This window comes from Pseudopipra pipra, chromosome 8 (genome assembly GCF_036250125.1).
Source record: "Pseudopipra pipra isolate bDixPip1 chromosome 8, bDixPip1.hap1, whole genome shotgun sequence".
Classification (NCBI taxonomy): Eukaryota; Metazoa; Chordata; class Aves; order Passeriformes; family Pipridae; genus Pseudopipra; species Pseudopipra pipra.
Genome location: NC_087556.1, coordinates 13,800,500 through 13,816,234, shown reverse-complemented (window position 1 = coordinate 13,816,234; position 15,735 = coordinate 13,800,500). Strand labels below are relative to the sequence as shown.

General features: G+C 33.8%; 1 protein-coding gene across 38 annotated transcripts in view; it reads right to left on the bottom strand.

Moving 5' to 3' along the window:
• KCNMA1 (potassium calcium-activated channel subfamily M alpha 1) overlaps nt 1-15,735 on the bottom strand; it is a 468,105-nt gene that overhangs the window by 140,311 nt on the left and 312,059 nt on the right. For all 38 annotated transcript variants that reach the window (XM_064662590.1, XM_064662591.1, XM_064662592.1 and 35 more), the window contains 4 exons: nt 6,564-6,674; nt 4,566-4,671; nt 3,098-3,180; nt 912-981 (listed from right to left, as the gene is read on the bottom strand). In XM_064662590.1, the coding sequence (XP_064518660.1) occupies nt 912-981; nt 3,098-3,180; nt 4,566-4,671; nt 6,564-6,674 (370 nt within the window). The remainder of the gene's footprint in view (nt 1-911; nt 982-3,097; nt 3,181-4,565; nt 4,672-6,563; nt 6,675-15,735) is intronic.

Genomic DNA, 15,735 nt, shown 5'->3' with positions numbered 1-15,735 from the left:
AGGTTACAGGTGCAAGGAGCTGTTAGCAAACGTCCTTACTACGAGATTTATTGTGTATTTCATTGAATGAAGATCTACCCAGTCAACCTGCCTCTCAAACAGTGGGCAGTGTTTGATGCTTTCAGAAATAATAAAACAAGCAGGTCACATTTGAGTAGTCTGTTCTCTAATATACTCTTCCTAACCCTGATAATCAGCAGTTTATGGACTTCCTCATCTCAGGATTGAATAAACTGACTTCACTGTGTTTAAAGTCCACAAACCTGCATCAAAAAATTTTCCAAATTATTTTCCAAAGTGAATTTATAATTTTGAACTCCACAGTATTTATAGCAGCAAATTCCACAACTCAGCTATGTTTTATATGAATGTATATTATGGTAATGCATATGAATGGAATACTATTATTTATTTTGTGCCTGTTGTTGGGCAATTTCAGGTCTACATTGTCATGCCATAATCAAAATATCACAATAATCTCCCATAAGACAATAATCACTACTTGGAATTTGGTTTTGTTTTGTTTGGGGTTTTTTTAATTATGAACAAAGAACCAACTTCAGATTAATTGCCTAGAGGCCACTAATCAATCCTGGGTAATTCTAGCATAATAAACTATGCAATACTTATAGAAGTTAGGCAGTTAAAAGCTAATCTGGAATCAATAGCAACTATGGACACTGTAGCTTTGAGAATTAGATCCTAGGCAACTAATAAATGTCAGGATTTTGATAAAGTCCCCTGCATATATAAATAAAACTGAATTGCTTTGCAACTAGATTACATGACAAGGCTTATTAGGACGTTTTACTTTGGAAAGAAAAAGGCTTATTATTAGTGGAACTAGTTATGTAGGAGTGAATGCAATGTACCAAAAAACCGAAGAGAAACATTGTTGGTCATCATATTACCTTATTGTGATACTGCAACATCTGAGTGATAATTCTTATCTTCGGATGATAATTCTTTATTGAAATTACTCTAAAAAGAAAAGGAAAAACTAATAAAGTACCTTTTAACTGATAGGATATTTAGATAATGCATCCAAATAACTCCACTGTGTTGCATGTCCACAATTAAAATTGTACCCTCATATCCATCTGGCTGTAAAGCATATCGATTGAAGTCAGAACTATGCAATATATACACCTAGTCAAATTGAGATAATAACTAGTGGCTAATAATAGAGAAAAACAAACATCAGGAAATATTCAGTTGAATGTTTTCTCTTATGAAGGCTGCAGAAAAAGAGACTTGTTTTAGCAAAACTGTTCAGATATTCCATTTATTCTCCTAGGAAAATAATACACTTGGAACTATTATGTCATCTTCAGTGATTATCCTTCATGTCTTTGTATCAACATAATTGATCAAGTTTTCCAATGATAAATGTCTGAAAAAATCCCTTTCTTCCTTCCCCATCACATATTATTTATTTATACCTGCTCGACATTCATCATATTGAAGTACCTCAAATAATGATTTTACACACTCAAATTCATCTTAATTTTTATGGACTACTCCAAAGCTCAATATCAAAATTGATATCTGAACGCTGAATTTATAAAATATGGGGCTACTTTCATAATCTGCAGCTTCTCTGCATTCTTAATTACTTCATGAGCGTAAGATATACTCAACTGTGTATAGATTTTAAGTGGATGGAAAAAAATTGCTTGAGAAATGTTTGGATTGATAATGCACTACAAAAAAGCATTGAACAAAATTAAAGAGATGAACAGGCCAAAAAAATCAGTTTTGTATTTACAAACTAAAGGTAGAGAAAGAAGACAAAACAATTAAAAAAAAAATTACTTATTATGGTACCATCAGTCTCATAAGACTGAAGGCCATAAGTGTTTACATCGCTGTTTTGTAGAAGTATCTTGAAAACTGCTAGTCTGGCTTGTGCTTTGAAGCATATCAAAGCTAGAATGGGAAACATAAAAAAATTGCATTACTTTAACAAGTCTTTCTTCTAATTTTCCCTTTCTCACTGAGTTGTTTAATTAAACATTCAATTTTTTTAATTAAATTGTGAGAAAACACCAGAGAATTCCACTTTAAAATTACACTTTTGCATTTTATTACATTAAATGTATTAAATCTTTTAAGAATTCACTAATCTCCAACTGGAATATTTTAATGTATTTATGTAATCAATGTCAAAATAAAGTTTCTCGCATTGCAACCCACACCAAGCTTGTAAAATGAAATTAGGCATATTTAAGCCCTGCATCTTCCTCAGACAGCCACATCTCTTGCACGCAGTGAAAGTTTACCAGAGGAGCAATTTCATAACTCATTTTTTATTTCTACCCTTCCTTGCACAGCATGCAAACATCTGACAAGCCAATCAAATTTGTTCATAACACTGGCCAATCCAATGATAGAGAACTTCTAACGAATCAATCTCATTAAAACAAGAGCAGGATGAACAAAACATAAAACATGGAATGGCATGGGTTTGTTGTAACTCTACTGATTGGCCACCTACTGACTGACTGTTTCATCTCCTTCCTTCAGAGACTTCAAGGAGGAAAGCAGGAGGAGATTAGTGGTCCCTATTGTGGTAAATGGCTTGTCAATCAAAAAAAGTAATGATTGGTCTTCAGCGTAAAAAAAGCAGGATGGAGATAGGAGACCACTCTACTATATATTTTGCTATCCCCTGAGCAGCACATTGCTTGTAGGAGCAGATATACCAGGGGGAAGCAAGGTGTGAAGTGATGAAGTGTTCTTCTGCCCCATCATTAATAGCAGCCCGTGTAGTACATGAACTCTCATATTGTTGCAACAACAGAACTGCATTCCCCTTCCTCTCTCCATTCAGCTATGAATACTCAACCTAGGTCCTGCAAAATTACTGAGTACCAAAGCTTGTGCTCCAAGTGTCTCTTCTGAGGCACAATAAAGCAGCCAAATCAAATAGTTTAGGTAGGAATTGAGGATAGTCTCACCTCTGAACTTTTGTGACACTTTCAATTTGTCAAAAAAAAAAAAAAATAATCCTACAGTGTTCTTTAAGTGCAACAGATCAGAAAATCATCTAATCTGAGTTAAGAACCAAAAAGCTATTAAAAACTCCAGAGTTTACCTCATAATATTGGAGGCATCTTCAGCATCTGGGTCAGCGCAGTATTTATTGGCAAGGATTAGGCACGCATCTGCTGACTCTATCTGAGACACCAAAGAAAAAGAAAACATGTATAGCAACGTCTCTTTCCAGCTCTTCTTTCATCATAAAGTATCAGGGAATCCAGCACTGCCATTGTGAGTGTGAGTGTCAGTTCTTAATACTGCTAATCAAAAGTGTTACTAGGCTAATGTGAGTTAATGTGAGTGATTATAACTGCTCTCATACACACACAGCAGTTCCTTGAAACTTGATTATGATGATCAGAGCAGGTTAGTAGTTCAATTGTCGACTCTTACTTTGTATCAGCTGAGCCATGAAGGTGTTAACATTAATCTTTTGTGACCAGATATTGGAATTTAGATCTCTCAATCCATACAAAGTTCCTGTTACATCAGGACAGTGCTCCCACAAGTCCTGCAGCTTTCTTTGGGAATTTAAGTACCTCCTATTATAGACAGGAAGAGGAGGTTGAACTGATGATTTAGAATCTGAGCACCAGATTTAGAAAGTAAGAGGAAGACAACTGATCTGTTCACAGGATCTCTAGATTCAGAAAAACCTTAGCTTTACAGAACTCAAAGCATATGAAAAAATTATTTTTCAGTATGTATAACCAACTATCAACACAAATAAGGGGGGAATACAGAACACAAAATACAAACACACAATTTTATCGTCATAATTAGAACATGTTCTGATGAATTGAAATTGTGTGCATTGGGCTACAAAAGGTTAAGCAATTTCTGCAGGCAAAATGGACAAAAGATGTGATTAGAACCCCAGAAAGGATTAACAACACTGTGCTAAAATATTCTTGGCTTAAGTAGACAGTTTACATTCTGCTGGAGTTTAAAAAAAAAAAAGAAACAAAAAAGTTACTAATGTATCTGACAACTCGGTTTTTCCTTAAAATTTTTTAATCTTCATGCTTTGCTTTAAGAGTACAAAAAAATTTACCATTTAGAATTCTAGAAAATAAAACTATCTAATTTTAGCTTAATTATCAAAAAATCTTAAAATGTATTTTTCTTTCAGTATTCTAGACAATATAAAAAGGTTCAGGAGGTGAAAAATGAGTATTTTAAGCCGCTACTGTAAGACAATGTTCTGCTATATCAAACATTAATGTAAAATAGACTCTTGAAACCTCAATGAAACATTCATAAAGAGTTCAATGGAATGGCAGACAATGTGTCTTAAGTCATTGGTCTTAAGTCATTGTTACTGTAGTTTTGAAAATCTAAAGATATAGGGGAAAAAAGGTTTACAAGGACAGACATTATAATTTATTAGTCAAGCTAACAGAGATGGAAAACCAATCTTTTGGGGTTACATGATGAAGGGCTTTACTGTTTTTTTTCCAAATAATGCAATGAGTACTTTAAAAAAGTCAATTAGCAGGAGAACAGAACAACAGAGCTGTTACCTTCACTCTCGCCAGGTCATGGGGATTAAGGACTGAACCCTGATAAAATTCCACCTGAGTGAAGTGTCGTTTAAAAAGAGCTTCCAGCTCAAGGTTAGGGGAGATACTGCATTGGGAAGAGGAAGAAAACACAAGCAAAAATGAGAAATCAGCTTCCATAACTGCACCATTTCCTTCATTTACAAACCCACCCATTTATTACTTCTGTTGATGCTTTTTCTGTGATGTGGCAACAGTGTGCAATACTTAAAAGATAAACACTATATTGCTTTCACTTTCTTATTTCTGTCCACAGTGCTTCTGGCTCACTTCATTGTGCTGCTATCCATGTTCATCCTTTGGCAGTTTCTCACAAATATGAATGCAGAAGTATGGGTGCAAACATCTGAAAACATCCTCTCACAGCTTTCTGCCTGGAATTTATCTAGTAACACAATCATGCTCTCCATGTCCCCACCATTCTCAAAATGGCAGACTGCATGAATAAAAGAGCTCAATGCAAAAATCACTAAAAACCAGAAAAAGAAACCCTCTAGGAATCCTGTGGCTTGTGTGAGCTGCAAATAAAACAGACATAATGATGCTGTGACCTTCTGTCTCATTTCATTTTGCCAGAAATAAAAAAAAAAAAATTAAATGGATCACAGTCAATTACATAATGTGGCAACAACCTTGTAAATATCTGTTCTGATGCCACTCATTAAAACAGAAGGGATTTAATAGCTTCACAGTAAGTGCATGAGACCTTTGCCATGCCAAATGCTAAATTTAATAGGAAAACAAAACAGATACATGCAAGTATTTGTCGGTGAAGGTACAGAAGAAAGCAGGCACAAACAAGTAGCAAGGTGCTAAACTCCTTTCACGTGAACGTGCAGTTTCCTGATTCCTGTCACCACGTACTTTCACTGTGGAAATCAAGACCTTCGATTTCCCCTCACAGTCACTTCTTGTTATTACAGAGAGAGGGGATGCAAAGAAATGATGTAGTTACTTGAGGATATTATCTCTAGTTCAGTTTGAAAAGACTAGATGATAAAATTGTGCAAGTGCTGCTGACTCTTGGTTTTCAGCTTCCATTCTTAAATCATCACATATGATTCCTTAACTTTTTAATCATTTTCTTTGACAAAAAGTGCCGAACGTGCTCTGAACGCAAAAATATTACTCGTTCATAGCTAGCAACACTTTTAAACAGATGCCATTCCAGAGCAGAAAAGACCTTTTCATACTGTCTCCTATCACATGGCCTTTTCTAGCAACTTCTCCCCTAAGCATTCCCATTTGATATTGTATTACACATAATGTAGAGCCCACAAGAAGCAACAACCACCTTCAGGCACTTTTCCAAATTCCACATCAGAAAAAGGCAAGAGACTATGTGTATGTAGGTATGTATATATGGGTAAAAGAGCAGTATTGATTATCAGTGTGATAAGAATTTAATTTCTATCTTCGACATATCTGTAATGTATCTCATTTATATTAAAATTAAATCCACACCTACATTTTTCTTTTTATAAATATTTTGCAATATGAAATAAACATTTTTCCTAGACAAATCCAAGGTGAAAATGTACTAGCATAAGTTCATATGACATACAGTGTTTTTCTTTAGTTTTACTAATGTTAGTAATTTAGGCAGTTTCTTCATAAATATTTACCACTAAAAAGAATTCTCCCATATATTTATTAGTATTCCAATATTTTTTATTTCATAACTCCACTCCCACTTCAACAATGCATTTAGCTATCTACCTCACAGATGACACAACTGGGTCTGAAGTCTATCTGCTTGAAATACGTATACCTAACAATGTGTTATCAAAAATGTAGAAAACAACTATTTTTCAAAACATATTGTTAATAACAGCAATTGAAAACATTAATTTTACGATTATTTGGAGTTTGAAAGATTCTCTGTCTTCTCATAAGATCAGGCTTAATTTAAAGAGCTTTAGTAATTGATGATAAGACTAATCTTGAAAGATTACTCACTTATGCAGAAAGACGATTTCTACGTTGACATCATCCCTATCCTTGTGCAGGAAGTCCTTCAGGAAGTTGGACACGCTTTCAAGTGTTATGTGACCACAGACAACTATGTGCCTGTTACAGAAAAATCAGAGTTAATCTTGCAAAGAAGGTAATACAAGCAAGCAAGAAAGCAGAAACGGAAAAGATCCTTCTTGACGTTTCTCTAGATTGTACTCCATGAAGTCAGAGAAGGAAAATATCACTTCCAAAAGGTATTTTGCAATTGCAAATGTATATACACTCTCACCTGCAAAGCCATTTGGACATGTTGTATTACACATTTCACAATAAGTGGTATCAGTCATATATAAGTCTATACACCATGTTAACCAGTCCTTCTCAAAGGCATACTTCTTTATTTTACACATCTCTCTCCACATTTTTACCTCCTCTAATGAGATTTATTGGTCAATTTTTTTGGTTTATGACAGCAAATCTCGATATTTTTCTACAGTTGAAGCAGATATTTATGCCAATGAAGGCAGTGCAAAGATTGTCAATTATAGGTCATAAGCAGTAAAAAAGAAATATTTTTCCTACCATAACTCCTAGAAAGAAAGTACTTTACAATAAGAAGTCATTACTTATTTCACCATTGCAACAGATTGCTTAGAAAATCAAAGTTTGCATAGATTGTGATGTCACAAAGGTTTCTACTGCTCCACATTTTTATTACTAGATGTAGCTGACCATGGAAGATGGAAGCACAACATATACCTACATACACATTCTTGAATTCTACATCTTAAATTCTGAAAGGCTGAAGGAAAGGCCTAGGAAATTGCACCCTTCCTGACTTAAGGGATCTCTGCTCCCTTATTATTGTAAAAACAAAGTCTAAAAATTTATGATTAAAATATCCCAAAATGTCTCACAATTTCCTTCATGGAAAAAAATAAAATCTAGCTTCTATTACTGTCATGGCTTCAAGACAGATAGAGATTTTTGTTAAGCCTATTGCTAATACTTCTAATAACCACATTGCTCACAGAAGTCAGGAAGAGGGAAAAGGTACCATAGATACCATTTCTGAAGTAACAGAAAATCACCTTCATTACTGTCATATAGTCTATGCACAAACACACAATTCTGTACTTGTTTGGCACTTGAACTACTAAATGTGAAGCAAAGTAATTCCAAAGATAAGAAGTAGACCACCCAAGTCTCAGCTACTTCATAATTCTTCTGTGGAAAACTCGGTAACATAGAAACCTCATTGTCGGGAAACAACAAATAATATGTAGCAGCAATGATTACCTACGTAATGGACTATAACAGGAGTCTTTCCTTGCTTCATAATTTGATCCTTGATGAAATGTGTGTGAAAAGTACACCGAACTCATTGGAAAAGGGATAACTATGCAGAACAAATCAATAGTAATAATATGCACCATGCAGTGAAAACTATCACTGTCAGGTACTGTCACTTTTGCAGTGTCTGTGACAGTGACTAGCAAAGCAAAACATGGTAAACTGTTATACCAGTCCAGCAGACCTCGTGATATTGTTTACTATCATCACTTTTCTGGCATAGCACAGTGTTAAATATTTATACAGAAATATGACAACATTCCTTTTGAATGAGCTCTTAATGACAGCACCAGGACTCAAATGTAATTTTAGAAATAGCAATAGTCTAAAACTTCAGTGGTTTCATTCTATTTAATAGGTAAGAAATCAATGTCTATAGGAGACTATGAATGTTTATTATTAAACTAGCTAATAGCGTCTGCTTTGCTTTTTTTTTTTCTTTAACAGAAGTTTCAGGCGCAGTAAGTGCACAAAGCACAAAGTCCTTGGACTGCAAACACTTAAAAATACAAAAAACCCTGAGTTAAAGCCTTCCTGTTTTATGAGGTGGTAAACACAGTATAAGAAAACAAGATGTAAAATATAATCAGGTCATCCTTTCTTCTTGGTGCAAGAAGTCCTTAAGAGGTTTCTTCTGGGAGCTTTGCAAATTGGCAGAGTTTCCAGTAGGCTCTGCACTGCCCCTATTAGCCCTACCAGAAGCACTCTTTCTCTGTTTCCCTAATGGTCAGTTGCCTGAATTGCCAGAGATGGGCATTCATGTGTGTTATTGCACTAAGGGTATAAGTAGTATATCAATGGAAATGGAAAACCTCGGGAAACTTCAGATTCTGAAGAAATGTTTAAAACCTTAGTAGTTTACTAGATCTAAATTCTGAACAGACTGTGTTTGATACACTACATTACAGTAACCTACTGGGAAGCTCTTGCTGTCTAGTGGTACTCAACACTTTTCTGTAAGTGTAAACCCATCTAGCACCCAAAACCTCAATGGCCCAAGAAAATCATAAATAGCAGCTAAAAATATATTAATTTGTATTCCTTATACTGTCTGCACACATTTTCCAAGATGACAGATTTTTAACTATAGGTAGTTTTCTTCAGATATTTCCAGCTATTACTAATTAAGAAATTGAACTTTCCATTTGCATAGTTGAAGCATTGTTTTTGGTAGCAGAAGTAATTTCCCATGGTAGGGAACTCCTTTGTACAGATCCTGTGCTGTTGGCTTTAGCAGAATCTCTTCCTGAGTGCTCTTCTGATACACTGCATTCCTGTGCAGAAAATTTATCTCCTTCTTGGCTGATTTCACTTAATATTCATTCTTTTCTGTCATTGATTAGAATCCACACTTTTAAAGTATGGCTGTGGAACCCAAAATATTGCACTGCAGAAGAAATCATCATAGTATCAAAAGACTACAAGATAATTCACATTATAAAATAACTCCAGAGGTTATTTACTACAAAAAACTCCTGCTAAAAGCAGATGCAATTGGTACAATTCTGTTCTGACTCTCACTGAGTAGGGATTCATAGCAATCTGCTACAGTGAAAATAAAACATTTGCCTGCCAAAAAGTCTTGCATTTGGACATCGAGGCTAATTCCTTTTGAAGTGTTGGAAGGCATCTGCACTATGGTTTCATTTTTTACTCTGATTTAGAACTGGGCATGATCTATTCTTCTCTTCTTTGCTGTTCTTATAATGTGCAGGGCAGTGTTCTGAACAGTGACTGCAACTAAACTTCCTGGCTTTCAAACAGTATTTTCTGACGAGATATTTGCATTAATTTTTGGTTGAAAACCCCCACCAATAAAACCTTTCTTTAACATAAATTATATTTTTTGCTTAGAAGTAGACGATATTGAAAACAGATTTCCTACTTGCCCACAGAGAGTTTTTAGGTACATTATTTAAGAAAACTCAGAGAGCTTATATTGTTCCAATCTGTCCTGTATATGATATAAAGATTTATAACTTCCTCTGTGTGTTTCAATAACCATTCCCTTCCCTTTTTTTTTTACCACCCATTTTTTCCCATGCATTGAGACTTTAAGTAAAGCCAACATACTGGATAACTTTTTTGTTGTGAAAAAGAGTTGGTTAGTAGAAAAACATTGTATGAAAAATACTGGGTCAAACGAAATGTCTAACATCTGCATTAAGCTTTTTCTTATTAAAAGGCTCAAAAGTAATACTTTACTGTGCTTTCAATTTTTTTTTATTCTTTAAAAAAACAAAATTTAGACTTTTCCTTACCATACTGAAAAATACGGTTTAGGAATTTAGACATTTTTATTACTGATATGTATTTAGGAGGACTAAGGTTTCTCTTAAGTAATAGTTGTCATTGGTATCATGTATTAGAGGTGAAAATGGTTTAATATACCACTGGGAGTCCATATTACCAGACTGTGATGCTGCAATAGAAATCTTTTACAAAGAATCAAAAGTTTATCAGGAATAATATTCTATCAGCAAAAATGGACTAACCCATTCTCTCCCATATATATTTATCATCCTCAAAATTAATTTGAGAAATATGAAAAAATATGAAAATATTTCGAATACAAAAAATTAACACAGTTGTACACAATTTTGTACACAGTTGTACACAACTGTGATTCTAAACAGCTGAAATTCCCTACAGTACCTAATTTTTTCCTACTCAAGTACTGACATAATGATACATTTGCTAAAAATACTCTAGCTTCTTATAAAGTAAACAAAAAATGGTGATATAGGATCCTAAGCTACCACAGATACAAACTATTTTAGTAAGAAAAAAAATGAAATAAGCAAAAGCTAAAACATCCAGATTTCTGACATGAGATAATTGAGAGCATACACTTAATCCATGTAAATAGCACTGTAAATGAAAACAGATCCACTGTGAATGGGATTCTTTACAAATGATCTTTGCATGCTTCTTCCTTCAGAGGATACAATACAAAAGGCAAATCTTTTGCCTGTTTATTTTGAAAGAAATTACATCCATTTTATTGGAACAAGTATAAAGAACTTGAAAAAATTCACTCCAACTACTCTGTCACAATAAATCAAGTATAATAAATACAAAATTCTGTTCAGTTGAATACTTGGTGTTCACTTGTCAAGTAACTAGAAGAAGTGTGGTGCATCTAGATGTCTCTCTAAAATTATATTTTTATCAAATACATATGTTCAGATGTCTTCCTGGTCTTTCTGCTTAGCATTCTGGTTGTTCCTTCATCTACTGACCATCTAAATTCTTTGTGTATATACCAGTAGCAGACTGCTGTGGCTGAAGTAAACAGGTTCTTGTAAAGTCTAACAGGTTTTGCTCAAAAAAGGATGGGTCTCAGTCTCATCTTCTTATTAAAAAAAAATAAAATTAATAAATGTTAACAGAGACTGTGTATATGGTCTGGTTGTTTATCTATTAGTGGTATGCATTCTTAAACATAACAGTTTACAATGTTTCCAGCCACTTGTGCTTTTCCTGGTTTACCTAACATTACTCAAGATTCTGTTAAGTCAGCTCAAAACTTTATGCATGTGCTATGTGTCTTTCTCTTATTTCAATATAAACTCCTCTCTCGGATTAATACTCTTAGAGTAATAAGTGCTGTGTAGTCACAGTTTGAAATTTTTCTTTTTTTCACAGAAGACTTGAACCCAAGGATGATGGTCCGCTAAGGATCAATTATTTAGCCAATGTGTATAGTTAGCCAGAATAATATGTTATAAAATTATAACCTTTAAAAAGGTTAAACAGCTACACTGAGTATATGGTATACGGTATAGATCAGTGGAACAGCACTGGGTCATACAAAAGATTAACACAAATGGGAAATTGTTAATGTCAGCCATTTGAAAGTTACTTCTGATGCAAATATTCAGTTATTTTGTGACCAATATAAGTATGTGAAATTAAGAATCAAGAAAGAATCCTTTCAAATACTCTTAAACATAAAACTAGTAATGAGTGACAAGCACACAATACCCCAATGAGCTGTGAATTATTACAGCTATGATACTATATAAAGTGTGCTTATACAAATCCAGATTTCAGTCTTGCTCAGTGAATACTGGTGGAGTGTCACTGGCAACCTTTAAATATCAGAAACTGTTTGTGAAGCACATAGAAACAGTATAGAAGAATTCACTTACATGGGGCCTCAAATATTTTATGGCCACCTAAATGAGATTTCTTCTAGAGAACAGGCTGACAGAGTGCATTTCAGATACTTTAACCCAGGATAAAAAGCACACTCCTTTGTTTAAACTGTACATTAGAGCTTGCATCTAAGTCTGTTTGTAATGGCATGCTATCATGTGATTCATGATAGGCTGCTCTGCTTATTTAAACTCCTTTGCTCAGCTACAGATAAATGAGTTTATCTTACATTTTCATGATATAAGGAATTGCACAATGTTTGTCTATAAAGTAAATTAAAAGTTAATATTCTTTGTTTGATGCGTTCCTCTGAATCTGCAATAATAAGATGAAAGCACAATGATTTGTTTCTTCCAGGGTCTGGATTAGTTAAGAGGCTTCCAGTAGCTTAAAGTAAAGGATGAATATTCATCCTTTCATTCAGTCTTCATGGCAATATTATTTAGAGTATTTCTGCTTTCATGAAAAATACCACACTATTTAGGCATAACAGAGCTCAGAAAGAAATAAGTGAATAGTTCAGCATAAACAGAAGTAAAACCTCTTAAATAGCATGCACAAGGAGTCCATACTGGAAAGCTTACAGTAAAATACAGGAGTAATTTACACCTCCAGCACTAGCACCTCAGTTACAAACGGGCCTTAATCTACTGTTCTAATCCCTTCAAATTCTGGACTTCATTCTTGTAATATTTTGTGTGGTAGATATCACACACACAAAACACCCTGTTATTTTGAAAACAAATCACAGTATTTTCTGTTAAATACATTGCTTTCTCCCACCATTACTCATTTTCAAACCACCTTACGTGTTTTTACATGCTCAAAGACTCAAAAAATAATTAAATCCTTTGTAAGCAAAGTGGGAGTTAGGAATGGTTTTTAAGATTTTTGAGCATTTCATCCATGATCAGAGCCAATGCATTTCTATCCACAGAAATCAACTCAAAATGTCATGAATCATTTTCTGTAACAGAACCTGAGTGAAAGCAAACAACCTCTAAAACTTGCTGATCAATTAATGACTTGTGCCATCTCACATTACACTCATTGGAAGGTACACACTTAGTCACGGACTGTGTAGTTTGTAGAATATGGAAGATCAGCAGATTTATAAAACAGATTCAGTCTTTCTTGGGTCAAAATTTGGACAGCAATAATTGCTGTTTGATGCCAAATCCAAAAGATTTTTTTTAAGGTTTAGGAAGAGACAAAGAATTTTTACAACTTTAACTAGAAATATAAAATAAGTGCTGTTATTGTGAGCTCAAATATACATTTTTATGTCATAAAAATGTTATAGATCACTTCCCACATTTCATTTCTTACTTTCACAAGAATGGATATAGTTTAATAAGCACATGAAATTAAAAAAAAAAGTTTGTCCTATTTCTTCTATCTGTCAGTCTATTTAACGCTCATCAGATTTTCTTTATCACTAAGTGAAACTTCATTTGAAACAGTGGGATTAGAAGAATGGCTAGCAGATGGGAAATAGAGACATCCCTGGGGATCATAATGTAATCCATGTCACATTCTCTTATTACATTCTCATACCACTGAAAAAATAATATCTTACATATTGTATCGAATTATTTAATATAATAATCTAATGTCACTTTCTTTGGAGCTATGCCTCTCATTACTGCAGCAAATGGATCTTTGCTTTGGATAAGCCTTAAATTTTTTTTTCTAATTTTTAATGAAATTCAAATGTCTAATGAGCCCAAGATGGCCTGTCAACTTAAATTATCTGTTTTTCTTTCTGTTTACCATATCTATCTGTCTACAGTTTTTATTTTTCTCTGTGAAGTTTAGTTATTGGATCCCATGTTTCCTTCTGGAAGGAATTTCTAACAGATGATTATTCCCGCTGATATGTTGATGATTTGCTAATTTATGGCTTGTAAATTTAAGAAATCTGAAGAAATCTCTGGGAAGCAGAGCAGATCATGAGAGAAGAGAAATGAGGTTTTAATAGCTTATACAGTAAAGTACTGTGATTTCATTAAAATACAGTTTTTAATCCTACATACTAACTACAATAATGCATCTTTTTTTTTTTAAAAGTTTTTTGAATATGTAACAAAGTCTAGCATAAACATTTACTATTGTGCCGAGGCAAGAAGTTTATATATATGTGGACAGAATCACAGAATGGTTAAGGCTGGAAGGGACCACAGTGGGTCATGTGGTCCAACCTCCCTGCTCAAGCAGGTCATCCCTCTCTCTGCCAATATGGAAAGTTCTACTTTCTGCGTTCCTAAAGGGCAGAATTTGATAGCAGTTCTACATGAAAAAGGCAAAAATAATTTAGTCCATGGAATTAAAAATCATTAATTCGAAGTAAAGACTGAAAAAAAATCAGGAAGTTTTCTAGTCTCTCTGAGTTCATCAGTTTACAAATGCTCTTTCCATATGCTTTCCAGAGCTTTGTGCAGGCTGATCTATAGGCTAATATCTTCAACTGGAAAATATTTCATAGAATTAAAATCCAGTCTGATCATGTGAACACATGAATATAGAAATGAAACAAGAACAATCTTGATTCTCAAGTAAACTAGTAAATGCAGAATAAAATTTTAATTACGAATTAGTAGAGGTAAAACAAATCTGGATCTTTAACCAAATTTCATACTGCACCTCAGTAATATGAATATTATAAACAAATAATCAAAATAAACTTGATTTATTTTTTTTTTCTTAAAAGAAATAACACAGAAGATCTTGTAAGCACTATTTTGGCTGGGACTGAAATAATATCAATCGACTGAAATATCAAAAAAAAAGAGTGCTATAGCATAAATCTACTTATCCAAACCCAAGACTTTCTTGAAGAAAAGCCCTACCTCATAAGACTTATAGCCTGAACTTTATAGCTAAGAGCTTCGTTGGAGCAATTCAGGAAATCATCCAAAGACAAAATGATCACTGTCCCTTCCAGTCTTCCAGAGGTATGAATGCATGAACAAACCTGCAGGTTTATTGCAATATTCTAAACCCAATAGTCTTTCAGCTATGGTGATGGTGGCAGATACCTTTCCATCCTTTAATGGTACTTCACTTTAGAAACATCACTTTAAAATGATCCCTTGAATACTAACTCATGAATTCCTCAGATAGTCTACAGAAAAAGCCTAAACAAAGTCAAATCAAAAGCTTTAAAAAGAAAAGAGCTAATTATAGATAGGGTGTAAGGAAGCACTTGCTGGTCTCAAAATTTTTAAGAAAAATGGCTAAGAGGAAATATCATTGTAAAGAATTTTATATGCAATACCTACTTTGTAAAAATATTTCCCAAAATGTAAAATCAGGTACTACACAATTCATCCAGGGAAAAAAACAGGAAGGAGAAACAGTAGTGACTGAATTGCTCATCAGAGAGAACAGAAAAGCTACGTAGGATTCAATGTGGAAAATACTGAAAGACACATCACCGGTATCCTAAGATACCCCCTTAGCTGTATTACAAAATAATATTTTGTAATATTTCTTTGTAAACTTTCTTACACGTATGATTGCTTTTTATGTCTGAATTTTGTTTACCAGTTATGACTTAGTTTTTTATATACATATATTTATTATCAGTTATTTTCTGTCTTGTAACTACAGCCTGGTTTTTTTCTGTATCATTTGTAATTAGTGATGACTATAGCAAGAA